General features: G+C 40.5%; 1 protein-coding gene across 1 annotated transcript in view; it reads right to left on the bottom strand.

Moving 5' to 3' along the window:
• Window positions 1-15527: 15527 nt before the first annotated feature.
• LOC126416644 (transforming growth factor beta regulator 1-like) overlaps window positions 15528-27853 on the bottom strand; it is a 77155-nt gene continuing 64829 nt past the window's right edge. The window contains exon 7 of the mRNA XM_050084437.1: window positions 15528-16724. Within this exon, the coding sequence (XP_049940394.1) occupies window positions 16560-16724 (165 nt within the window). The 3' untranslated portion in view covers window positions 15528-16559. The remainder of the gene's footprint in view (window positions 16725-27853) is intronic.

Here is a 27853-nt window from a genome sequence, read left to right as displayed (position 1 = left end):
TTGGATAATGTTATGCTGCAGGATGACTGCCATCTTTCTCTCTCTGCGGAGGTTGCCAGCAGTTGGGGTACAGTTCCAGGAAAGTATGAGCTATCATGCAGTTGAGTGGAGACAGCTTCTTGGAATGTGAGGTATCGTGGGACACACTGCACTGTAGTGGCCCGTTAGCTAGCCAGCAGGCGACAAACACTATCAACTTTACTTGATGCGAAGTCATTGCTCCCAAGGTCGTGACTGCATGGGACATGCAAATCATTGCGCAATATGCTGTTACCTCCATGCTCGACCAGATATGTTGGTATTGTATGAGGCTTGGCAGTATGGTGAGAAAATGCATTTCTTCTTACTCTTTCAAATCGCAAAGCAGCACCCTACCATTGCTGCTTTGAAAACCAGAAATACTATTGTGAGTAAGTTATGGACATTGCAATGTAGTACAGGCACAGATCTCAGGATTTTTGTGTGTGACAAGTTATCAGGGTGCTAATTCCTAATTGATTCAGGATCATCTGTCAGTACAATTCCAATGAACAAATCATGTGTCATCAAAAAAAAAAAAAAAAAAAAAAAAAAAAAAACCACCAGGGGCTTTCCTAAGGGCAGTTAACAAAATGCTGGTATGGAGCTATGGACTTATACTTTAACTGTAGATTTAGGATTAGGATCAATTTTGGAATGGGATTTTGTAATGGCAGAAGTGTCAGTGCCAATTATTGGAGCCGACTTTCTACATTATCAGCAATTACCATTGGGTTTAGCTACAGGAGTGCTGAACTAAGTTAGATTGATAGATTGGATTTAAAAAAATGGGCTGCACCCATAAAGGAGATTGTTGATACAACAGCACAGGTCAGTAGCGGAGAGGACATTTTAATGAAGATCCATGCTTTAAGAAGTACCATTTTTATTGCTGACACCAAACCGTCAGAGGTAGGCAACATAAACCCATGTTAGCTCAAAAAGCACAGGATTAAGGAACAAGGTACACTACCACCAAGCTGAGTTATTTACACTGCGTCAAAGAATTTCAGAGCTTCAAAATACAGGCTAGTGGTATGAGGTCTAATAATACAACAACCATGTTTTCAGTTGCAAGGCATTAGTTAACACACACGACATGCTGGAGTTGTGCAGGGCATCTGTCACTACACTCGTACTAAGAATGCCCCCCCCCCCCCTCCCACCCCCCGTTTATGTAAAAATGAAAAGACTGACATCGGACAGGTGTCTGGCTGTGAATAAAAATTATTGATGAACTGTTACAAACTGGAGGAGTGAGGCTTTCAGCCAGCAGTTGCTCGTCCCCTATACATTTAGTGCCAAAAAAGAACAAATCCTTTTGTTAATTCACTTGCCATACCTGACAAGTATATCATTCCTAATTTACAAGATTTTACTCATGCACCTGCTGGATTGAAATGGTTCATTGTTATAGACTGTAGAAAGGCATATCACCAAATACCCATGGCTCCAACTGCATGGGCATAGCCAGAGGGGGAGAGGTTTAGGGGGTTCAAACCAAAACAAAGCTACAAAAAGAAGGAGAGAAGTGGTTTTAAAATCAATTGCAGTGTAATCTTTATTTCAAAATTACTGCTTTTTCAAATAGCATTTATTGATAGTGTGCAAGGGAAATACGGCATTGATGACCCATTGCTGGCAATTGTATTGGCACCAATGTGTGGACTGAGATTACACGGGACATGGTTTATCTGGAGTCCTGGAGGGTCCAGACTGTGCTGCCTATATGTGAAGGCTATACAAGTTGCCACAATTGCTGAGGCTGGGTGCAGTGATAATATGTTCACACGGCATCAGCTTACACTAATTACTGTCAATTACGCTAATTACTGTCAAATTCGCACCTACCTGAAACTGTATAAATTGTTCTTATTGTCGCAGTGAGTATTTTTTTTAATGTATATTTTAATCAGTTGTATGTGATACAAAGGAACAGCTAGTGTGCACAATATGATAATCAGTTTCTTTACATTTACTTTTCTACATATACATGATACAGGCAGTATCTAACAATTGACCAATTTGATGCAAAATTGTGTGAGAGGGAACTTGTAGGGTGTCAAAGTGGGTTTTCAGAAACTCTAGGAAAGTGATGAAAAACCTGGTTTGTAAGTAATTATTGCCATTTATCAATTTAATAGAAATGTCCTAGAGTATCATTCATCTTCACTAGCTTCCAAATGCTCACTGTTGTAACCGCGACCGTTCCAGTCGCGGGGTTGCCGAGAACAAAAGTGTGGCGGGGCGAATGGGAGCAGCCCACGAACAAACAAAATGGACAATGGGAAAGGACGGACATGAACAACAGCAGATGACCGAGCAAGACCCTGCGAACAAGAACACGCAAGAAACAACGGGGTCACAAGCAAAAAACCTCACGAATCAACAACGTCCACTCGTACACGGAAACAAGCAAAGTTAATGCGCTGTCTGTAGGTGAGATGTCAATAGACTCATGTGAATATCAGACTGCCTCGCTGAGCGAGAGGCAAGTGCTTAAATACATGATAGGGTACGTCGCTATTGGCCGCTAGGACCATGTGCTGCACTGTGGTGCCCTCACACTATACGTGGACCCGGAGTGCGGGCAGCCACGGCTTAAATGGCACGATGGCTGCAGAGACACCTAGTGGTAATCGAGGTCCATGCCATCTGGCGCAGATTCGAAACCCGCGGCACTCAGTACCAGACTCACAAATGAGATTCATCCAGTCAGATACCTCATCATCTTTTGGTTGTCCAATATTACTGTGAGTTGCACATCAGATCTGAAAAATCTTTTTGCACATTTAGCATGGTATCTGCTTTCAACAGCAAGATCTTCAGTGTGTGTGAGATAGATCTTATTTCGGTGTACTCATAAAGCATATGTCAGTATTGGAACACGGTGCGGGCCAAAGATGCACTATAAACATATCTGCACCAGAAGAATGTATAGACAAAAAGAAAAATTGACCATTCATATATTTGTTTAAGCTAATATCAAATATTTCACTGTCCAACTGTCTGTCTTTTCCCATCTGCGATTCTGGATGTATGTGTAGTGTGAGTGAGCTGTGTACATATAAAAGTTTTTTACAGTATATCCTTTGGAAAGGGAGGCACATTTTTCATTTCTAAAATATTCACCCTGGAAATGATACCTGGACAACAACCTGTAGGCTTCTAGAACAATGATGACCTCATTTATGATTGTTTTAAACTGCATTCTTTATCACGGCTAGGGACAGCGGTCAGTTGACAATCGATGCCTCATGCTGTTCAAGGAAGAATTATTATATAAACCAATTAGAATGTTTCAGTGGTAATTGTAGTGAGAAACTGTGGAGGTGAGAACTTACACGCAATAATCGTTCCTGATGAAACTAACCGCCAGCCACAAGCCTCGAAATAATCCACATTATTCAACCCTCCCTTACACTGTCGTGGCCTTAATAAATATCATATGTACCCTACTCTACGTATCATCACCATATCCATTATCGATTTTGAAAATGTCTTTGTGACATCACAAATATATTTCTTTCAGAAAATCAGTTCTTTTGCCTCATTTTTCATGTAATCCTGTGACACGTATTCCCCACAAAACAATTTGTTTCAAGGTAAAATATTTGTAGTGATGATCAGTAAATGTGGGTGAGGAAGTATCCGGCACAGTGATAAATCTGACAGGGTGGTGGTGGGGTGCATGTTTGGAGGGGGAGGGGTGATGGGTTGTATGAATGTAGCCGGCTGGAGTGGCTGTGTAGTTCTAGGCGCTACAGTCTGGAGCCGAGCGGGGTTAGCTAGGTTTAATTAGTTCTAAGTTCTAGGTGACTGACGACCTCAGAAGTTAAGTCGCATAGTGCTCAGAGCCATTTGTATGAATTTACAGTATTTTGAGCATCATCTTGACTGTCAGTGTTCATATGAATGGAGATGTCATCACAGTAGTTGGACAACTGGCTGGTGAAAGCTACAGGAAGGCAGGCTAGCCAAAAGAAATTTTTGAACAATGTAGGGAAAGATAGGTTGCTACTTGCTGTAAAGATGACACACTAAGTTGCAGACAGGCACAACTAAAAGACACTTACGCATAAGCTCTTGACTTCCGCCTTCGTCGAAATAAGAGAAACACACACCATTTATTCACACAAGCAAGCGCACCTCACGCACACAACTGCCAACTCTGGCGGCTCAAGTCAAAATGCAACTATCACATGGAATGGAGGCAGCAGTCTGGAGGAGAAGGGGAAGGGATAGGAGTTTACAGGTGTGAGAAGAGAGGAGCGCTGTCTGACAGAGTATGCATGGAGTAGAATGCCAACAGGTACGATGTCAGCAGGTTGTGGGGCAGCGAGATGTGGAAAACGGAGCAGAAGAGAGGAGGAGTGGGGAAACATGGGCGGTTGCATTGGCAGAGGGTGGAAGATGTGTTCATGTTGTGCCACAGGGTGGTCTACTTTGCTCTTGGCCACAGTGTGGCGGTATCCATTCACCTTGGTGGACTGCTGGTTGGTTGTCATACCAATATATAAAAGCTGTGCAGTGATTGCAACAGAAGTGGTAAATGAGATGACTGCTTTCACAGGTGGCCCAGCCCATGATGGGGTAGTATAAACCTGCGACACGACTAGAATAGGAGGCGCTGTGTGTGTGGATTGAACAGGTCTTTCACAGGGATATGATCCTTGTGGCAAGGGGTTGGGATTGGCAGTGGTGTACAGACGGATGGTGTCATTATGGAAGTTGGGAGGGCAATGGAACACCACTTTAGGAGGGGTAGGAAGGATCTTGGGTAGGGTGTCCCTCATTACAGGGCATGATGTTTGGTAATCAAAGCCCTGGTGAAGGATGTGGTTCAGTTGTTCCTGTCCAAGGTGGTATTGGGTGACAAAAGAGGCTCTCCTTTGTGGCTGGTTCTTGGAGGTGGTGGGAGGATTGAGTGTGTGAGGGGAAATGGCAAGGGAGATCTGTTTGAAGACTAGGTCTGGGGGTAGTGCCTGTCTGTGCAGGCCTTGGCAAAGGAAGGCCTGGGCAAGGAAGTTCTTGTCACTGCTGATACACCATCCCCGAGTGGCCAGGCTGTATGGGAGGGATTTTTTGGTGTAAAAATAATCAACAGCTGTCGAAATGCAGGTGTGGTTGGTGGGTTTAATTGGACAGAAGTGTGGATGGAGCCTTATGAGGAGGAGGTTAACATCTAGGAAGGCATGCCGCATTGAGGAGGACCAGGTGAAGCGGTTGGGAGAGAAGGTGTTGAGGTTGTGGAGGAATGAAGATAGAGTGTCTTGGGCCTGAATCCAGGCCATGAAGATATCATTAATGAGCCTGAACCCGGCTAAGGGTTTGGCGTTCTGGAAGGCTTGGAAGGTCTCCTCTGGATGACCCATAAACAGGTTGGCGTAGGAGGCCGCCATGTGGGTCCCCATGGCTGTGCCGCAGACTTGTTTGTGCACCTTCCCTTCAAAGGAGAAGTAGTTGTCGGTTAAGACAAAGTTAGTGAATAAAGGCTGAGGCCGAAAATATGTGCAAGTGCCTTTAATTGAGCCTGGCTGCAACTTAGCATGGTATTTTTATGGTAAGTAGAACTCTATCTTTTCCTACATTGTTGATATACCTACCTCGAGTTTCCATTGTTCAAAAGCTATTTTTGATTGTAGGTGCCACCTGCAGGATGTGTTGTTCTTGGTAGTAGTGAATCTGTTGGATTGTTGCCTGTGACACTTGTTGAAGCCTCAGAACGCTGTCCAGGGAGGTTCTTTAGTGGTATTGTGGTTCAGATGATGGCAGTTATAGTTGGTGAGACCTTAGTGGCTGGAGCTGATTCTTTTGACACTGCAGGGGTCCTCCCTGAGGGCAGTAGTTTAAATCGTCCAGCCACGGGTGTTTCCCACCAATGCCCGAGTCGAACCTGGTGATCTTCCAAGGTGTGGGCCTCTACTTGATTTAAGAGCCTGAAACGAGTGGTTTTTGGAGTATGGGATAGCATGAGGTGTAGTATCATTATTGGAGTAGAATTATTGATTGTCTCGTGTGAACTATCTCTGCAGAACTTATTTTCTTTGTTTTGAGTTGTCCAGTATGTGCTAAGGAATACGTTTAATGCTGCTTAGTTGCAAATAAGCACAATAACATTCTTCAGAAAATACAAAATACTTAACATTCGCAAAGACGACAAACTCAGAGCTGCTGTCCAGTGCTACTGATGATTATCACTTGGCATAAGCAAAGCTGGTCATGGGAACTGCAGTACCATTGCAGTCAGCCCAGGGATGCCCTCTCCAGGGTAGCCATCTATAGCATCTCTGGTTCAGCAAGGTTATTATGAGTACTGTTATACCGTGATGTCATCGTGTTGCATTGTAAGGCGCCATGTATACTGTTTGTATATGTATACATGTATGTCGTCGTTGTCATTTCTTCTTTCCCTCATCAATATCAGAGCATGAGAAATGTTTATGTTTGTGTTTACCGATTTGTTGTTGACAACACACAACTGAATGGCCACGATACCACCTGATTCCAGAATAGCTAACTTAATATAATATAAAGATAGTGGGTTTCGATACAGTGTTATTTAAGTGTGATTTTATTCTTTACTTAATCTTTGAGACTCCAAGAACCAGCTACTCTTAATCAGGCCCAAAACTTGACTTGTAACAAGAGCACTTACGATCAGTCTGTCACAATATTAGTCATATGTAAGGCTCTACACCACTATAAGAAAATATCACTGTTCATGAAATAACAAAATATACGAATAAACTTCTTCATATCTTTCCTTTTATTCAATCAAATGCTTTCAAATGTTTTTTTTTTTTTTCGCACCCGCAAATCATTCACACCTCGATGTAGAGTCTAAATGTGTGCATGGAAAATAGTACACTGTTTCTGCTGATAACCACGTATGAGCTTTTGGGTTGCTAGGCTACTTCGATCAACCGGATTTATATTGGATTTTGAAATTGATCTTTCTACCGAAACTTATGTCCTCCAAAATGGCCCACGAACCATAAAATTTCTGCCCTTTTGCGATAATTAAGAATTCGCATAAATTGTATTTTCGCAAGTTTAAAGCAAACCATTGGCAGCGCGAAAGCAGTCTTGACACTGCGCACACTCGCGACGCTTACTAGCCCGTCACAAAATTTACTTGCATACATCTACAATCAATTCCAAGGTCATAATTCGCCCCACGCAATTGTGTGCAATTGAACTTCATTAAATCAATTATTTCTTGAATCATAATCACTGATCCTGACACTGACCATTCATAAACACACAATTAACACTCTTTTTCTAAGAGTAAAAGCAGGACGTCACGTCATTTACATAGTTATTAAAATATCATTCCAAAATGAACCTCAAACATTTATTGTCATCATATTTTAGTGGTAATGAGAAAAAAATATGATTTATTATCAGAAAATAAAACATAACAGATCACAAAGCACACGTAACAAATGACAGCATTGCATTGCTCGGGACTTAATCACGCAAAACTACATAAAGAAATGCCCAAAATCTCAATTTCTACATACCAACTGACAGATACAAATAAGATATTCAAGACTTCATAGATTAATCCCGACCTGTAATGTTGTATTGTTACACACTGAAAGAGTGGTGGTGGTGGTTAGTGTTTAACGTCCCGTCGACAACGAGGTCATTAGAGACAGAGCGCAAGCTCGGGTTAGGGAAGGATTGGGAAGGAAATCGGCCGTGCCCTTTCAAAGGAACCATCCCGGCATTTGCCTGAAACGATTTAGGGAAATCACGGAAAACCTAAATCAGGATGGCTGGAGACGGGATTGAACCGTCGTCCTCCCGAATGCGAGTCCAGTGTGCTAACCACTGCGCCACCTCGCTTGGTACACACTGAAAGAGCCACACCGAGGAATAAATGATAATGTCAGTAGAAATTGCCAGTACCTCTGGTACACAGCAGAAGATTAAAAATGTCATACATATCACTGACCAAGATAATACACTACTTGAAGGCACATATTTATTAAAAATATGCCAATGTGGTAAGTTGCACCATATAATCTGGGAATTCGGCAATAGGTGAGATAGCACAGATCAGTGCAGGAGAGTCTCTTATAACAATACCGTCTACAGTTTAATAAAAACTGATGATCTGATTACAAAATCAACATGCTCACAGGCACACTATCTAACTATGAACTGAAATCCTATCTCACAGTCAGACAAACTGGCTGAAGACACACATTACAATACTGAAACAACCAAAACAAAATACCTAACTACATCCTTTCAGGAGCAACAAGGAGATGAACCTCAGGAAGTGTGAGGAACAATTTCCACAGATCTTGAAGTTGTCACCCTCTCTATTTGTGTAATATCACAAAGAGGAAAATGGATAAAAGTTCCGTGGCAGCATGGTCCCTGTGACTCCTAAGCTATGCCCTAGCACGTTACGGGCCAACAAGCCAGAACAGACGAGAAAAATAATAATCGGACTCTAGCTTCCATTACACAATTATACTGTAATGCAGTGCAATGATCGGAAGTGTAGTGTAGTGTAGAATTACAAATAATAGCGTATCAGAACTGTTGTGTAGCATGTAATGCCTGAGAGCGAAGACAGATCCCTTTTCTGAACATGTAACAGCTCTCTCTCTCTCTCTCTCTCTCTCTCTCTCTCTCTCTCTCACCCCCCCCCCCCCCCACCCCACCCCCACCCCCCCCCCCCGCTCTCCTTTCCTATCTTAGTTCTTATTCTTTCCTACAGGAATAGAGATGTTTATGTGTTGTGAGACACACCAGGGAAACCACCTACTCGGACAGCTGTGCCTCTCAACTGGTGGGCCATTTTCAGGCTCACTTCAGCAGCAGCTCAGGTCCTGCCAAGGAGCAGTGGAAGCCCTGGCGCCTCCTTCCACCACTCACAGGAGTGGGATTTCACATCGGGAGGCTGGCACCCCCTGCAAACATTCCAGCCGACTTCCGCACCACTAGTGCTACCTGCAATCAGCTGTGACGCACTAACTGGGTCACCGACTACCGGCTAGGTACCAGGCGACACCGTGTGCCCGGAGGGGCATGGCCACATCAGCTCAGCGTATGAATGTAGAAGCATGAGTTATAATAGTGTGATTGGTTTTTAACATTATTTTACTAAGCTGCCATCAGCCTGCTCCTCTCCACGACCTGCCAAGTCCTGCACAGAAATGGACTGCCACAGCCAGGTCCATCAGTTGGTATCACAAGTGGGATCGATTGCGAATTGTGAGTAAAAATGCAACACAGTCACACACCATCTATAAGCAGATAGCCCCAACACAGTATAAAGAGGTCACCAGTTGACGAGCAAGGCAGAGTTCAACAATTTGAGAGGTCCTGACAGCAGATGAACCTCAGGTGAACATCTGAGAGAAAAAAATTATGTGAATGAAAGAATCTATTCCGTTAAGCTTTGTAATACTGCAGCCACTTTGGCCAAGTCGCCACGAGTGGCTGTGGAGGAGAAAGGGGCCGGACTCTCTGGGGCGAGCCCCCTTGAAGAGGGACACTGCAGTCATTCTGCAAGCACACAGCGGGAAACCAGGCTGACATCCTCGACTCGCTTAAGGAGAAACACGATGCGAAGGGCCCGTCCGACAACAAGAAGCATGCCGAGAACTGATGGACATCTGCAGCCATTAGGATAGAATGCCAGGAATGTACGTGCGAAAGCATCGCAGTTTCTTCTGGCCAGGTGGCAATCATTTTACCTACCTTAGAAAGCAGGGATGTGCCAACAATTCCAGCACCCAATGGGCACAGGGGTGAGCATGCAAAACACGTGGGGAATTGGCAGAGGGAGGTGTGTGAAAAAAGCCAGCATTCTTAAGATGATGATATCCTTGACAATGAGGACAGTCCTTATAAATCACAGATGCCGGCAGATTTTGAGACGGAGCCCAAACATGAGTCTGTCCAGGGCTCACGCAGAGCGAGCGGTTACAAAGAAGTGTTGTGTAGCTGCTCTACCAACAGCTTCGGAATGCAGGAAAACATCTTAAGAATGTGAAATCATGAGAAAGATACCGATTCACGAGCCACCTGCCAGCCCACACCAGATAGAAAATTCCCACCCCGCACGAAGAGGCGTGATGATGAAATGGCAATCTGCCATTGGGCTGCATTGAAAATTTCACCCACCAATGACAATGCCAAAAGGAGGAATATTTGGAAGAGGAGTTGAGCTGAAAGAGGATGGAGAAGCGAGAAGGGGGAGTCGTGGAGATACCGCGGAAGGGAGAGGACATGGGCACTTTTCCACCCATCGCCAACATCCGCCTTCTGATGCCATGATAGCACAGCTTCGGCCACGGAACTGACAATGGGCAGACAACGTATAGATCGTACCTGGGATCCACCACAACACCGCGATTGCTGATGAGGGCAGTTGACTCATGCAGCACGGCTCTGAGGCGAAGTGCCGTACCAATGCAACGCTCGCCGCCAACAGCAGTATACGACGAGCGATGATGATGATGAATGGTGAAACAATTCATCCCCTCCTTCTACCCTTGGATAACTGAGTTGTGTTTATGCCCTGTCAAACTGGCCCTGACATTTATAATTTTGTTTTGGTTTGTGTAAACAGCATGAAAATAAATACATTTCTTTCATCTTTTGATCATATAAGCAATCTTTTGTTTTCTTACATGAATCCCTTAATTAGATACCCTTTGTGTTTGATTTCACTACATTGAGTTCACTACATTTTTGGCACCCAATTTGGGGCAATGTGATTGGTAATTTTCATGGTATCTGATGTCACAAAATAATGTCTCGAGTTCGCTACAGCTTGTACACTAAGAAGCACTTGCATTCTTATCTATACGTAGCTCTGGAGTGTGGTTAGTTAGTCTATCATGGCTTACGTGTACCTATGACTGACTGTCACTTACAGTGTGAACAGTGTTCAGTTTGAGCAATATGATTTGAGTCAAAAGTGATAGGCCAGGCAGGCTTTTTTTCAAGTAATTTGAATATCTAGAATGCCTCATCTATGTTATACATTCATTGAAATTATGACCTGGTAATTGTGCTCTTCAACATATCCATGTAAACTTGGGAAGAAGCAATAAAATCAGACCAAGGTACCGACCCATAAACTTGTGTCTTCATTTCTACCTCCCTAGCCTGATACACAAATCTTTCTGTACTGCCTCCACCCATAGATACCTGATAAACCTCAGCTAGACCTTGTCACCAACTTTTTCCCTTGAATGAAGCCGCTCATGTGCCAAAATGTTGGTAGACCTGAAAAATCCCACATCTCTTCCTATTTGACTGAGGGATTCACTTAAGTGCATTGCAACCTCCCTTAGTCTAAAACAATAATATAATAAGTCTTAAAATTCAATGGAAAGCGATAACTCGCTTTAACAGTTTCCTGTTAGTAAAATTCTTTCATGCCAACACGAAAGGACTTAAAAAACCAAGTGAGTCTTGCAGATAAATATAAATTTAAGAATAGAAATAACAATCCGCTCTCTAAAACCAAAAATCTGAATGCAAAATTTTAATTCCAATCTTTTCATTACAAAGGGGCTCAACGAGTCCGGTAAATTTCCACATAAGAATGGCACAATTTTGTTGCACTTTCAACATTGGTAAACTTGATTATTCCAAGGATCATATAAAGAATTTCAACAGAGTACAGTTCATTGTTGACAGCCATCTGAATTGGCCAGTGTGTCAACTGTGATTGAAAATGGAGAAAACCAAGTTTCGTGCTATTATTAAACATTTTCATTTGAAGCACTGGACTGCCACACAGATCAAAACAGAATTGGATGAAGTTCATGTGGACTCTGCACCATCATGAATTTAATTAAACACGATTGGACAAGCACCGAAGACGACGCATTGCAACCATCCAACTGAGGTCACCATTGAGGAAACCATTGACAAAATCTATGATACGGTCAAGACTACCGAAAAAAAAATTGTGGGATTGCTGAGACTGTAGGCATCTCAACAGAGTGAGTGCCACAGTCGCTCACAGGCAACCGAAAGCACATCGAGCACAACATTTCAACACATCTGGTGATGCTTAGTCACAATCTACATGGCTTTTTGCGGTAACTTGTGACAGTTGATGAAACCTGGATCCATCAGTACACAACGGAGTAACACCAGCAGTCAAAACAATGGACAAAAGAGGGTGAAAGTGCACGAAGAAGGTAAAAGATCATTGCATCAGCTGGTAAAGTGATGGCCACTGTTTTTTGGGGTTTCCAAGGAATAATCCTCACAGATTACTTGGAAAAGAGGAGTACCATAACTGTTGGGTAGTTTGAAATTTACATTGGCTAAAAAATGACCAAGGATGGCACACAAAAAAGTGTTCTTTCTGCAGGAAGTTGCAGCATCCCACACAACAGCAATAGCAATGACAAGAGTGCATGAAGTGGGCTATGAATTGGTTTTTCATCCATCCTGTTTACCAGAGTTAGCCCCAAGGGACTTCTTCCTGTTCCCTAAATTGAAACTTTGGCTTTCTGAGAAAAAAGTTTTCATCAGATGAGGAAGTGATAGTTGCAGTCAAAGAGTCTTTTTGCAGAGTTTGACAGAACCTATTTTTTCCTATGGGATAAAAAAAAAGCAGCAGGATTGCTGGACCGAGTGTGTATCCCCCAAAGAGACTATGTCAGGAAGTAAGATGAGTTGTTTATGAAACAAACACTTTTTTTTCCATTTTTAGCAAACTTATCAAACCAGCCTTGATAACACTCGCATCCAGCACATATGAAGCCTTTTTAGGAGTTTTCATAAGCACGCTACCAGTAATAAGGACAAGTTACATATTGTGTCCCTACCTAACTTTGTGCTAGGTGGTTATTTTTGCAGAAAAATTCTTAAACATAGTGGCAGTTGTATATTCATAAGAAATAATATAAACTTTGTAAATATAAAATTTCCTGTTCGAGTAGTGAAGGAAAAAGATGTAGAGCTATCAGGGGTTGAGATAGTAGACATTAAACTAGCTGTTATTTGTTTATACAGAGCTCCAACTGGTGACATAAATTCTCTCCTAAAAAGTTTGGAATATTCACTTAACAGATGAACACAAAGAAACAGAAGAGTTATTCTATGTAGTGATTTTAATATTGACTTTGCAAAGGACACCAAAGAAAAGAATGAATTACTGAATCTCTCGCAAACTTTTAACATGAAATCCACCACAGAAACAGCAACTCATATCACAAAGACTTCACGTACCACGATTGATCAGATATTTGTAAATGCAGAAATGAAGTATACAATAGAAACACTAAACACAGGCTTTGGGGATCACACAGCTCAAAAAGTCTCCTGAGTATGGAAACTGAGCTACAGCTTAAACACTGCCTAACAACCACCAGTAGAAACTACAGTAATGAAAAGATAAATAATTTTTTCCATTACTTGAGCAAAGAAAGCTGGGAAGAGATTTATAACTGCGAACACACAGATGGAAAATATAATAACTTTATTAACAATTTTTTCTACTATTTTGAACTTGTGCTTCCCTCCAACCCAGAGGAAAACATACAGAATGAAAACAAAAAATAAATGGATTACTCCTGGGATTCTAGTATCTTCAAACAAAACAAAAAGATTACTGCACAGATTGTCCAAACAACTTAAATCACCAGAATTTGATTCTTATAACAAAACCTATAAAAAGATATTCAAAAATGTTGTCAAAAAAGCAAAAATAATGGCAAATGACACATACATAAAAAATTCCACCAATAAGACGAAAGATTGTCAGGAAAGAAACTGCAGTAGAACAGATTAGACTTCCATAACATTAACTTCCTAATGGAGAACTCAACTGTGATAACTGAACCTACAAAAATTGCAAATAAATTTAATTCCTACTTTACAAAGATAGCTGCACATCTTATAAATCAAAATTTACAGTGTATTCCAATAAATCAATCCAGATATACTATAAATAACAAATCTATTTTTCTATACCCCACCAATGAAAAGGAAATACTTAATATATCAAAGAACTGAAGCCCAAATTCTCTTTTAGTACTGACAATATCCCTGACTATATCTTGAAGGAATGTGCTCCTCTCATAGCCAGGCCACTTGTCAACACCTGTAACTGGTCTCTATCAGAAGGGGTGCTCCCAGAAAAATTGAAGATAGCAAAAGTAAAACCCCTGTTCAAGAAAGGGATAAAAACAGAAGTATCAAACTACAGGCCAATCTCACAGTTATCTGGTTTTTCCAAAATAATTGAAAAAATCTATTATAAAAGACTAATCAGTATCATAGAAAAAAATAATTATTTCTCAAATACTCAACATGGATTCCGAAAATCTAAATCTACTGAGACAGCTATCTTTGCATTCCTAAATGAAGCCTTAAAAGCAATAGACAATAAAAAACATATCTCAGCCATATTTCTATAACTCTCTAAAGCATTCTATGTCATCAATCACAACATCTTGCTTCAGAAACTTGAATCTGTAGGTATTAGGGGCTCGGCCTATGAATGGATAAAATCATATCTCAAAAACAGAGAGCAATTAGTTGAGCTTACTATCCAAGAAGGGCACAAGATAAAGTCCTACTGCTCAGAAAAGCAGAGCATCAAGTATGGTGTACCACAAGGCTCCATTCTAGAACCAGTTCTGTTTCTACTCTTTGAAAATGACTTGGAACTGACCAGCCCATGCCATAATTACAAAAAATTTGCGGATGACACAAATGCGATAATAAAAGGAAGGACCAAAGAAGAATTACTACATGAGATTAAAAATTGTACCACCCACATTACAGACTGGTTTTCTGGAAACAAATTAGTAATAAACACAGAAAAACAGTTACATTGTATATACACACAGTGCAAAATAAATGTCCACAAGCACCAGACATAGAGTTGTTTACTAGAACCCTAAAAAATGTAAGCTCTACAAAATTTCTTGGGATATGGATCCAAGAAGATCTCAGATGGGTCCAACATACAAAATACATTACAAATAAATTAAATCCCATTTTCTATACTATCAAAATTCTTTCTGATTGCACATCAAAAGAGACACTAAAAGATGAATTCTTCACCCAGGCAGAATCCTTACTGTGATATGGCATAATCTTTTGGGGAAATGCATCTGCTAGGAAAAGTTGTTTTATATACCAAAAGAGAATTGTAAGAGCCATAGAAAATGCTGCATCAAGAAGCTCATGCAAGCCCTTATTCGAGAAGCTACATATCCTTCCACTACCATGTCTGTATATTTTACAAGTAATCATATTTGTAAGGAAAATCTTTGAAAAGAGTATCCACCTGTATAACACAAGGAGAAAACAGGACATACATGTTCAACATGCACACACAACACTAAAACAGAATGGACCACTGCAAACAGGAAACAGGCTATTCAATAAGCTACCTACAAACATTAAAACAATAAAAGACACTTCAAAATTTAAAACTGTTGTCCATAAATATTTATTGCAAAAATGTTATTATAGTATTGATGAATATCTCGAAACATAAAAATTTATTGCCAAGGTTAAATATAATGAATGGAAGCTGAACCTTCAGTTGTGATAATATTAAGCCTAAATCAATGTAAATATCCTTGTATGATTTAAAAACATGTATTGTAAATCACAATGACTTGTCCAATGTCATATTGTACACCTTGTACAACAAATGATCAAAAGGACCAATAAAAATGTAATGTAATGTAAAGTAATGTAATACTTCTTCACTAGATTTTCAATAGACACTCACAAAGTATCAGTTATTAGCTTCAACATTCTGTTGAGCCATAAAACCAATCAAATTTAATTGCTGATAAAAGAATAAATTAACAAGATGGTGGAGTGTATACATATCATTTAGTCATTAACCTTAAACATATATTTTCACAACCGGAAATTAACATCTATACATAATCCAATCATCCTCCGTGCACTTACTTTTTGCTTCTTTCTATTCATTTTGCGGAATACTCTTAGTCACTCCTTCCTGTATCCTCATCAAGTTTCCTCCTGTATTTCATCTCACCTGTTATCTTAGTATTCCAGCACAAACTTACTTTAAAACCTGGCTGTTCTGTCATTTCCACGAATCATGATCTCTGGTTCCTTACCAACAAAATCACAAACTCATCACTCTTTTCCATGCTGTATATATTAGGTTGGCAAGAGACAGCAGTTTTTGTATACATACAGGTAGTTCCCTGATGCTATTAAGAGTCATATGTATTTCACACAGATCATGTAAATGTTGGCTTGCACTTTCTTCCTTTGACATTTACAGCACCAAAACCCTTTTTTATTTCATTATATGCAATCACTTGCATAATGCTAATGGACATGGCAGATATAAATTACACCATGCAATGCATGTTGCGATTAGGATTCAACTGCATCGCCTCCTGTCATAACTCTTGAGTACAGTCATGAACAATGCCGATGTATTGACTGTGTAATATACACAAAGTTAACTATTTAAATTAATATTTCTTGACATTTAATCTGAATATCAAATGTCCATTCTCTCTGTAAACATTTAGATTCCATCAAGACATCAATAAATCTCTAAGAGTAGCACTTGATTCCCGTAAAAGCTGCTCTGAGGGTTCAGTCTTTACAACAGTCTTGGAGAAGCCAATGCTTCGCTGAAGAGCATCAAAACTGAGAGATGCATCATTATCCTCAGGTGGTGGTTCAATTGCCCGATTAACCTGAAATATGATGAAGCAATCATTCATGTTTTGTTCATTAATATGACAAGCTAAACAAATATTTGTAGTTTTATACTAAACACATTTTACTTTACTGTCTAAAGTGTGAAGGTAACAAATCACTGAATAGCAGAGGCAGTAATCAATAACAAGACTGAGAATGTTGCTAGATTTTGGACAAATCCTTTGGCAGAGTGGCAGAGTGGACACACATACCAGTATGGTTATTTTGTTCATAATGACTGCAATGTAGTCAGCCAGAACACTGTAATCATAAAGAGGTGTGTGATGTTACACTAGGACTTTCCATTACTATATTTATTTTACCATTTATAAGATATTCTTTATTAGTACCACAAGTTCTGTCCTCCTCTCCAGAATATGTGTGCAGACCTTGAACAGGTTTCTGAGTAAGGTGGCACAGTCAGTAACATCGGACTCACATTTTGGAGGAGTGGTTCTCAAATTTCTGTTCACATTTTAAGCAAATGTGGCACTGATCCTAGTACCCCATGTACACCATACACTGGTGGAGCCCCTCATTAGGCCAGATATAAAACAGTCAGAGATATGTGTCTAATCTGAAGGTTAACAAGCAGTACTTCACATATTGCCTGTTGGCTTTCCTCTTTGGATCTTTGATCAACTGTCTTTTTATGATTATTCTGATGCTTCGGCAGCACGAGTGGCTGGCATGTCAAAGATTCACCGTACGTTATTAGTGGTAGAGGCACACTAGAGTCAAGCTTGCTGCTGGAGGTTATATCTATTTCCTGTGCCAACATCTTAGTATGTTTCCCTGGACACTACCACTGTGATTCTCTCCTTGTTACCTGTGTGGTCATTAGCTGCAGTATGGGAATGTGGAATCCTTCTATCTTGAGTCTTTATACAGGATTTTAATTAATTTGTGGGTAACCGCAGGACTTACAACGAAGCAAAGATGGTGATATATAAATATTATCATTTTTTTTTCATTTTCTTAGTTGCAGACACTTTTTTATTGTTACATGTTAGCTTCATTTGTCTTTCGTTTCCAAATTTCCAGCTTGGTATTACAAGTATTTCTTCTTTTCAGGTGTTGTTTGTTTTGGAAAGTGTTAAAGTCAAAGCCTTCTTATGTTATCTTAGATGCCACATTATTAGTAAGTAAACAAACCCTTTTAGTATTGAGAACACGATCAGTAGTGGAAGCTTACTCTACAGTTCTTACTGGACTAGTGTTTTGTGTGTACTGAACACTCTTGCCCACCAGGAATCAAATTGTCTACTTCAGAGAGGGGTGCCACCAAACAAGTGTGCATTAGTAACCTCAGCTGGAGAGTGAATGTTGAATCCGACTTCCAAAAAATATTCTGAACGGCCCATGACGGACATGCATCAGATGTATGGATTTGGAAATTACAATATGTCTGAAGTCAGACATTTGTACGCTGAAAGATTTCATAGCAGACATTTACCAAACAATAAGACAAACTTCTAGTGTACTGGAGTAGCTTGGGTCAGCAACTTCTGTTAATCAGTAGAACGGGAAGCCAGTCCAAGTTGTAAATTTTTATTTTTTATTCATTCGATGACTAGTTTCGAGCCGAGACCCATTTTTAAATCATCATAACAAAGTCGAAAATAGCATTTCTAAAGATGTCAAAAACGTGCAATGAACACGTGCAGTGCTTTTTCATTGCACTGAAACAATAAGATGATTCGAGGAATACATGAACATCTTATGGAAAAGGCTCCTTTGAGAAAAGCTCATTTCATTATGAGAGACCAAATAGCGTTAGATCACCTGATTTTGATACTTCATCATATTGAGGACAATAATGTCAGTAGCACACAGAGAGAGAGAGAGAGAGAGAGAGAGAGAGAGAGAGAGAGAGAGAGAGAGAGAGAGAGAGAGAGAGAGAGAGGGGGGGGGGGGGGAGAGAGAGAGAGAGAGAGAGAGAGAGAGAGAGAGAGAGAGAGAGCATAAACTGGAAATGTGAGTCATGTGACAGTGTGGAAAGTTTAACGAGAGCACTCGTTTATTTGTACAACTTTCAGAGAGTGCAGCATCTTATTGAAACAGATTTTCAATCCAGAAAAGCTTTTTGTACTTTATTACTGAGGATGTGTATTCTGGGCCAACATTTCCCATCTACCACATTATTCACTGATGAAGCAAATTTTATAATGAATGGAGTGCAGAATTTTCACTACTCTCATTTATGGGTGGATGAGAATCCTTTTGCAGTTTGGAAACAAACCATCAACAATGGTTTAGCATTAATTTATGGGCTGGCATAATTTGAGACAGTTTAATCAGACCTTTCATTTTCCATGAAACACTGACTGAAGCATCATATAATAAATTTGTAATGGAACATTTAAATGTTTTGCCGGAACATATTCCACTACACTTAATGTCAGAACATGTGGTTCACACGTAATAGGGCACCACCTCATGTTACTCTGCAAGCAAGAACAATTTTATATCAGTATTTCCCAAATCAATGGATAAGTCATGGAGCAGCGACATTTGGGGTTCTTGATATCCTGATCTCAATCCATTTGTATTTGTATTTTCGGAGGCTTTTAAAACACGTAGTGTACTCAAGACCTATTGCAAATGTTGAAATTCTTCATCAGACTTCAGTAGATACCTGGAATACAGGTGCAAGTAAGACGATGTATGATGTGACGTTTAGAAGCTTGGGTTGGAGTTAATGTTTGACATTTTGACCATTTAATTTAGTCATCAGAAGACAACATTTGAAAAGAAAAAATACCTATTGAACCAAGATGGAAATTTAAAAGAAAAAAAAGAGAAATGAAGCAAACATGTAACAAATAAGTGCTTGTAACTAAGAAAATTAATATATACAATGGAAAATCGAGGATGGAATGTAACAATATTATGAGAAGGAAAATTGCTACTCACCATTTAGCGGAAATGCTGAGTTGCAGATAGACACAATAAAAAGACTCACACAATTATAGTTTTTGATCATTATGGCCTTCGTCAACAATACACACACACACACACACACACACACACACACACACATACACACGACTGCAGTCTCAGGCAACTGAAACCACACTGCCAGTGTGTCTATTGTTAACGAAGGCCTTAAACGGCCGAAAGCTATAACTGTGAGAGTATTTTTGTTGTGCTTCTGTTCTGGCTTGATTGATATTGATGATTTGCAAATTTGTACAGGTATCTGTCTGTGTGTGTTGTTTTTTGATACATACAGTGGTCCAGGTACTCACCATTTCTCATAAACAGCAAATTTAGAAATGGTACCTATAGATCCTTTTCTAGCCCCACAGTACATTTAATGTTGGCATGAAGACTGTTCAGATGTCCTAGGAAGTTAGTGAGCTATTCCTGATAATGGCTCCACAAGACAAAGGTGTCACGATCCCACTGTAGGCTTATAAGGTTCCATGTCCTGTGCCTGTCTTTTGAAATACTTCATGAAGAATTTGGTAACCACTGGAAAAAACAGACTACCATGGTGATGCCTCGCAGCTGACCATAGAAATCGGCCATCGACATAAAGTAGCAGCCTCTTCTTTACAGCTCCAGTTGGTAGGAAACCTTAGCATTGAACGGTTGTGTTGTTATAGTGTTAAGTATGGAACCCTGCACAGATGGTCAGTCAATGCGATTTAAGCAACATGCAGTCATTGAATTATTCTTGACAGCAGAAGGTGTCACCCCAAAGGAGATTCATCAGAGAATGAAAGCAGTTTATGGTGATTGTGTTGATGTGAGTACTGTGCATCATTGGGTAAGTTTAAAGATGTTGAGGTGGGAACATCTGACCTGCGTCACAAACAAAGAGTTGGACGTCCTGTGACAGCAACCACCGAGTTTCACAAGAAAAATGTAGACAGATTGATTCAGGACGATTGTCATATCACTCAGAGAGAAACTGCAAGCACAATTGGCATTTCACAAGACTGTGTGGGTCACATTATTGCTTTCTTTGGCTATTGGAAGATCTGTACATGCTGACTCTTGAAATGAAAGCGCACGGACTAGAAATTTGCGAATTCAATGACTGCACTTTGCTTAAATCGCATTGATCGACCGTCTGTGGAGAGTTCCATACTTTACACTGTAACAACACAACCATTCAATGCTAAGGCTGCCCGCCAACTGGAGTTGTAGAAAAGAGGCTACGGAACAAGCCAGTACCTGCCGCCAACTGCTGAAGAGTTACGAAGGTAGAGGCATTACTTTTCAGTCAACCCTAGTATGTCTTGAGGGGAAAATGGAACTCCACAACGTAGTTGCCACTTCTGATTACTATCGAAAGTCCTGGCATGTCATGGGCTTAGCAGACGTATGACCAATTTTTAATGTTCATTGGCTATGTTGACATCTAGGGGATGACAACACACCTGGGTGAACTAGCACTATGACAGATCAAGTTCCTTGTGAAAAACTGCTAAGTGCAGCACACCATGTTACTGTTGAATACCAAGTATTTGTGGATAACAAATGAAAATTGTACAAGTCCAGCTCTTGTACTCAAATTTTAAAGTCCTTCAGCTAACTAACTGACTACCAAAACTCTTATAAGTATCATATGTCTCCAGCACGAAATAATACAAGCCCACGGAACAGTTGCCCGGAAAATTTATAAGTTCTCAGTGCCGCTGCACAGAAAACAAGTCTTCTGAAAAATTTGCCACTCAAGGTAAAATAGATTTGACCACATAAAAGTCTCAACACGAACTGCCGTGTGCAAAGATGGCAGCTGTGCTATTATAAACTCGATCTGTCATTGCACATATTCTCAAATACATGTTTCTCCCAGAGCCAGCATGCATGTGACATATCAGTATGGGCCAGAATGTTACAAGTTTTCCAATGACATTCTTAGATTTCTGCTGGGTTCCATGGCTTTCGAAGTGTTTACAATTTAATCAGTGGGGTAGCTTACGTGCACTACTCGATTGTTAGCTGTTCTTAAACATAATGGAATTTGCACAATTATTAATAGCTAATGTAATCTCCTTTTCATACTGCTGCCACTTTTACCAATTTACAATTTATTTTATGTGAAATTATGTTTTTTAACTCTCAGAATGAACATTCTGACTTATAATTTAAACACACTGGTATGCAAAACTTAGGGCAAAAGTAACTCTGACATGGTGTGTCACTGCCACATAACATAGCTCAACGAAACTTGGACCATACATAAAAAGAAACGCTACAGCACAGTACAGAAAGCAACTGAAAGAAATACGCAGTAAGACAAACAGAAATGACACTGTGATTTATGTTTCTCCATAGGACTTTACAAAAGACAGGACACGGTTCTCAATAGCATTATTTATTTATTTATTTATTTATTGCCAAATTATAGACCTGTTACCTGATGTTTAAAACAGGTCGTACATCTTACAATTTTCGTTTTTCATCTTTTTACAGTTTTCTTTCCTTTTGTTTTATCTACAAAATTTACAAAGAATGATTCAAAATAACAATAATTTGAGGTTGAAGTATAAATAAAATTTTGTTGTTTTTAAGAAGAATTTAAAAAGAAGATAGGATAGATGAGAGATTTGTTAGTACCATCACCGAGTGTGACTGACGGTGAATACCTCGGAATGGTTTCATCGAGCCGTTGACCGCCAGTCACACACACTCACACACACAAATGGTTATTAGTAGAGAAATGTTTCTTATCCTTATGTTTCTTATCCTATTTGTTACTAATCCTATGTATTAACTACATTAGGTGCGCATCCATGTACAGCATTTGGTGTTTTCTTGGCTAGATTGCCAGCAATTTTTCTTATTTACTGTCACATCTCAGCTTCCTCCTCCTGTTCCTCCTCATTGTCACTATTTTCGCTGTCACTGTGGGTATCGCTGTCCATTCTCTGGAGATTTCTGTTACGCTGCACATAGGCATGTCTGTGACGTCGTGTCCGCATATACTCTTCTTGTGTTGTTTTTGAAATACTGTTTGTCAGTGCGTTTAATTGTGCCCATTGTTCTTCGTCTCTTATTGCTGTGTATATATCTATGTCTGTATCTGTGTAATCTAAGTGTAGTGTATGTCTATTGTTCGCGTATTGCCCGCAGAAAAAGACAGTGTGTTCTGGGGAACCTTCTTCCCCGCATGTGCATGTAGGTGTCTACCTCAGACTCACGCGGTTTAAGTGCGTGGGATAAGGTCCGTGCCCGGTTAAGAAATGTACCATACCGCGGCTGGGATCGATATGTCTCATTCTCAACCGCTCCCTTATGCCAGGGAGGAAGTTGTGCAGTCTACGTCCCTTATCACTTACATCCCACTCACCTTGCCATGTATCCAAACGCCAACTTTTAAGGTGACGTATCGTCTCTATGGGCACACCGGTTATTGTGTATACCTTATCTAGTCTCCCCACCTTTAACCAGTACCTTGCAGCTCTGTATTTGATCGTGATATCTATGGGGCATATTCCGAGCACCACACACAGTGCATCTGCTGAGGTGGTACCGAAGGCTCCAGATAGCCTAAGTAGGACACTTCTCTGCCCTCGTCTGACGGATGCTTTGTTGGTGACCACGTTCAGCCTATGTGCCCACGTGCTAGCTGCAAAGCTGAGTACTGATTCGAAGAGCGCACAGTGGTATGTACGTATGACTGGTAGAGGTAGTCTGTACTGTTTTGAATTTAGCCTCACCAGTTTGTGGAGTATTTTTTCTGCTTTGTCTGTTGTTAGCCTTATGTGTTCGTGGAAATTCAATTTTTCATCTATGTGTACCCCAAGATAGCGCGTAATGCGTGCTCGTTTGATGTTTGTGTCCCCAATTTTAACCGAAGGATTTCTTTGGAGTGATCCTTTCAGTAAAGTGTATGTTGTTTTGTTTTCGGCTATCCTGAGTTTGTTGTTGTGACACCACTGAGTAATTGTTTGTAGTAATCCACTGGCTTTCTCTTCTAACTGGGCTCTGTTGTTTGCAGTGACTACAACTAATAGGTCATCTGCGTAGGCGACAATTCCGTCTGACCTGTCATCCCCATCCAGAAGTTGTAGGAGGGGTTCGATTGTTATGTCCCAGAAGATGGGGCCGCAGATCGACCCTTGAGGACAGCCTTTGGTAATTCTTTTAATTACTTTCCGGCTGTCCATCTGCCATTCGACTACTCGGTCTTTACAGTAGTCCAGAAAACTGTTGTACAGTGATTGCGGTACCTCCAGATGTCTTAGCCTCTGAAACAGTGCTGGCCACCAAAGATTATCAAATGCTCCGGCAATGTCAATCATTATTGCCATGGCGTATTTCTGTTTTGTGGTGTTAACTATGTGCAGGGCGTGGTTGATGGCATCATCTATTGATCTGCCCGCTCTGAAGCCGAACTGGTGTTGGCTCATACCCCTGAGAGCTCTGTGTGTTTGAAGGCGCATGTGTGATCACCATGGACGGCAATGCATGCTCTGCAATATGGTCCCATGCTGGCCACAAGGCTGGCAAGGAGTTATTGTGGTAGGCCATTTCATTCCTCCATCAGCGTAAACGACAACTGCTGGGCGCTCACTGCTGCATGTGGACATGCTGCAATACTTCTCACATATGCATCCCATAGGTGCTCGATGGGATGCGATTTCAAGGAATGGGTAGGGCAGTCCATTCATCAAATATCTTCTCATTCCAAGAGCTCCTGCAGCTACTCTGTTTAATGTGGCCATGCATTGTCATCCACAAAAACGAAGTCAGGGCCAAATGCACCCCTGAAAAGAAACATGTTGGGGAGGTGTACAGTGTCACAACAATGCTTGTGACGAAGCAAGCTGGGATATTTTTTACTTCCCATCTTGTTTTGCCATCTGCCTCCTTAAAATTCATTTCTTCATGCCTGTCTAATTACATACATAATTACATACATGAGTATTATCTGCATTTTCATAAAAGAGAAAGGCTGGCTCTCAGTTTTAAAGAATACAACACCAGATCTAATTTTGTGCTTAGTTTTATGTATGTAATTGATTTTCTAGTTTGTTTCGACTATTCCAAATTAGTATCTTTTGTTATAGGGTGAAATCAGTAATTGTTTTGTAACTTAAATTCTATTGTTGACTTATAAACAAATATAAATTCTATAATAACTAGAGCCTTTTGGGAGAACAACTAATAGTAATTTTAAAGGATCTATTTGGTTCTATTCAAAAACATGTTAGAAAAGCCAGCTCTTTAATAATTCCAAAGTAATTTCCAGTTTTGTCCAAAGTACTGTTTGTGTAACTATATTTGTTAATTTCATGATTTAAACAAATAATACAGCTTAACCCTTGTAGTAGTAGAAACTGTCAAAAAGACGGAATTTTTCTGTATATGCAGTTAATTGAATGAGTTAAGTTTCAATTGTAATTTCTGTAAATTAAACATCGAACAATGTATAGTTTCAGTGAGGATATAGAAGGGCTTGATTTCTGGTCCCGAGACAGTCAGTCCACTGCCGAGTTTCAGACAAGAAACCTGTGTTGGTTAGAACAACAACAATGTATCAACTTAATTGTGAAATAAGTGTTATACCAATAGGCCGTGTGTTAAAGCAATGACAGTGTCTGTTCAATTTATTTGAAAGATTGAGAAATGTGTGGTTAGGTTTTTACTGCTTGTAGATGTTCAACAGTAGACTATTGTAGCAGTATATTGATGTTTGCCTGCAAACTATTAATGAGGCTTATTAAAAGTTAAACAATAGTGCACTGGTCATATAACTGTGTGTTATTGGGGGGTTATGAACAGTGAAAGTAAAGAACTGTGAAACGCAAATGTGCACCTGTCAGCTACATCATTTAAAGTAGTCAGTGTTTAACTTCCACCTCCTATTTTTCACCCAGCATCAAAATGCAGTATGTCAACTCCAAGGACCAGCAACGAAGAAATAAAGCAGGTTATATATAAAAACAAAGATGAGGTGACTTACCGAACAAAAGCGCTGGCAGGTCGATAGACACACAAACAAACACAAACATACACACAAAATTCAAGCTTTCGCAACAAACTGTTGCCTCATCAGGAAAGAGGGAAGGAGAGGGGAAGACGAAAGGAAGTGGGTTTTAAAGGAGAGGGTAAGGAGTCATTCCAATCCCGGGAGCGGAAAGACTTACCTTAGGGGGAAAAAAGGACAGGTATACACTCGCACACACGCACATATCCATCCACACATACAGACACAAGCAGACATATTTGTCTTTAAATATGTCTGCTTGTGTCTGTATGTGTGGATGGATATGTGCGTGTGTGCGAGTGTATACCTGTCCTTTTTTCCCCCTAAGGTAAGTCTTTCCGCTCCCGGGATTGGAATGACTCCTTACCCTCTCCTTTAAAACCCACTTCCTTTCGTCTTCCCCTCTCCTTCCCTCTTTCCTGATGAGGCAACAGTTTGTTGCGAAAGCTTGAATTTTGTGTGTATGTTTGTGTTTGTTTGTGTGTCTATCGACCTGCCAGCGCTTTTGTTCGGTAAGTCACCTCATCTTTGTTTTTATATATAATTTTTCCCACGTGGAATGTTTCCTTCCATTATATTAATAAAGCAGGTTAACATCACATGCTGACCAATGAGTACATGTATTCAAAAATTTGGAGTTCAGTACACCCATGCAACACACACAACAACAGCGGGACTACAAAAATGATCATATTAAAAACTGTTATAGGGTGCACTGTGTGTTCCCAACTCTTGCCATGTGGAGTATGTCTAGAATCACTACTCCTACTGAATCTTCTCGCCCACACCTCACTGGTCCAGTCTCTATGCCCTGGGCACCATCAAAAACAGTGTGGGTGTCAATGGAACACAACATACTGGTTGTGGTCACCACTCCCCACCCCACCCCAGCTGTCATGCCACTGTGGAGTGTGAGATTTCGTGCCTCATAGTCCTGTTAAATATGGTTGCAATTGCAGACATTGTTTAATGTGATCTCTTCTTGCCTCACTCCTATTATGTGTGTACCAGTCATTTCCGCATACGGCAGATGACACAAAGGGGCCAAGTGTTTTATCAGTTTAAGATTGGTGAGCATGGAGGAGCACTGCTGACAGTTTAATGGTGTACCATCTTTGTGGGTATTTTGGTAACCCATACAGCTGAGGTGGTAGGGCTTCTGTATGTCACTTGTTCCTCTGCACATCTGTCAAAAAGAGAACACACCTTGACTAACCATTTTATATTCCATGTGGTCCAATGTGTCAGAGAGGCAATTAATTTATGGCATATTGTCAGATCTAGTATGTACATATCTGAACAGTCTCCAAGCCAATGTTAAATGTAGTTTGGAGCTAGACAAGGACCAACAGTTGCCATTCTAGATATGCTGTTTACAAGGAATGATGAGAATCTTGGCCACAGCACATATTAAAAACCAACACATACGGATCAATAACTACACAGACTTTTGAATCATTGCTCAAGTAAGAATAGAGGTACAGTTAAAATGCCTGCAATGTGCATACGATGAATACATCTTCAACACAAGATGAAAGGAGACATCAGATCCAGAGATGTCGGGTACAGCTTTTTTGCCACATGGTGAGGGATAGAATCAGCTCTATATTGTGCAAACATGGGACATAGCCTATAACAAACTGATCAAAATGACCAGAGAATGTCTCAGATCAGCAAAGGGCAAAAGCAATCCACTTGAAATTTCAGGTTATGCTGCATAGTGGGCGTATGTCAGGAAGTCTATGTTGTAATGACCACATGATCCGTCAATACCAGGGTCACTGAACAATGATGGCATTACAGGCTGGGACATATAGCAAAATCGCTACAGTGGCGCAAGTGCTGTGAGACCAACTGACTGATAAATCGGCCTTGCCGACATGCAGGTTCTCACTGTTGCGAAGAACTACTGAGCCTGTTCATCCAGAGAAGCCACTGAAATTTGTAAGTGTGATAACTGTTTCAACAAGAAAGAGGAATGCCTCAAGATATTTGATCCTGGATTCCCATGTTGCAGCAAATTACCACATAGGTAATAAGGGGAGAAACAAAGTGTTAATGGCCAGGGAAAGGCCCTCAGACATTGGCGTGTCAGACATACAAAACCTCCAGCTGCAGGCTCAGCTTGAGCCCACCACCAGCAATGGAGGGTGTATCTTTGACAATGCTAGCCAC

Source organism: Schistocerca serialis, chromosome 8, assembly GCF_023864345.2.
Source record: "Schistocerca serialis cubense isolate TAMUIC-IGC-003099 chromosome 8, iqSchSeri2.2, whole genome shotgun sequence".
NCBI lineage: Eukaryota > Metazoa > Arthropoda > Insecta > Orthoptera > Acrididae > Schistocerca > Schistocerca serialis.
Note: the sequence above shows the minus strand (reverse complement) of the source record. Positions and strands in the feature narration are given on the sequence as shown.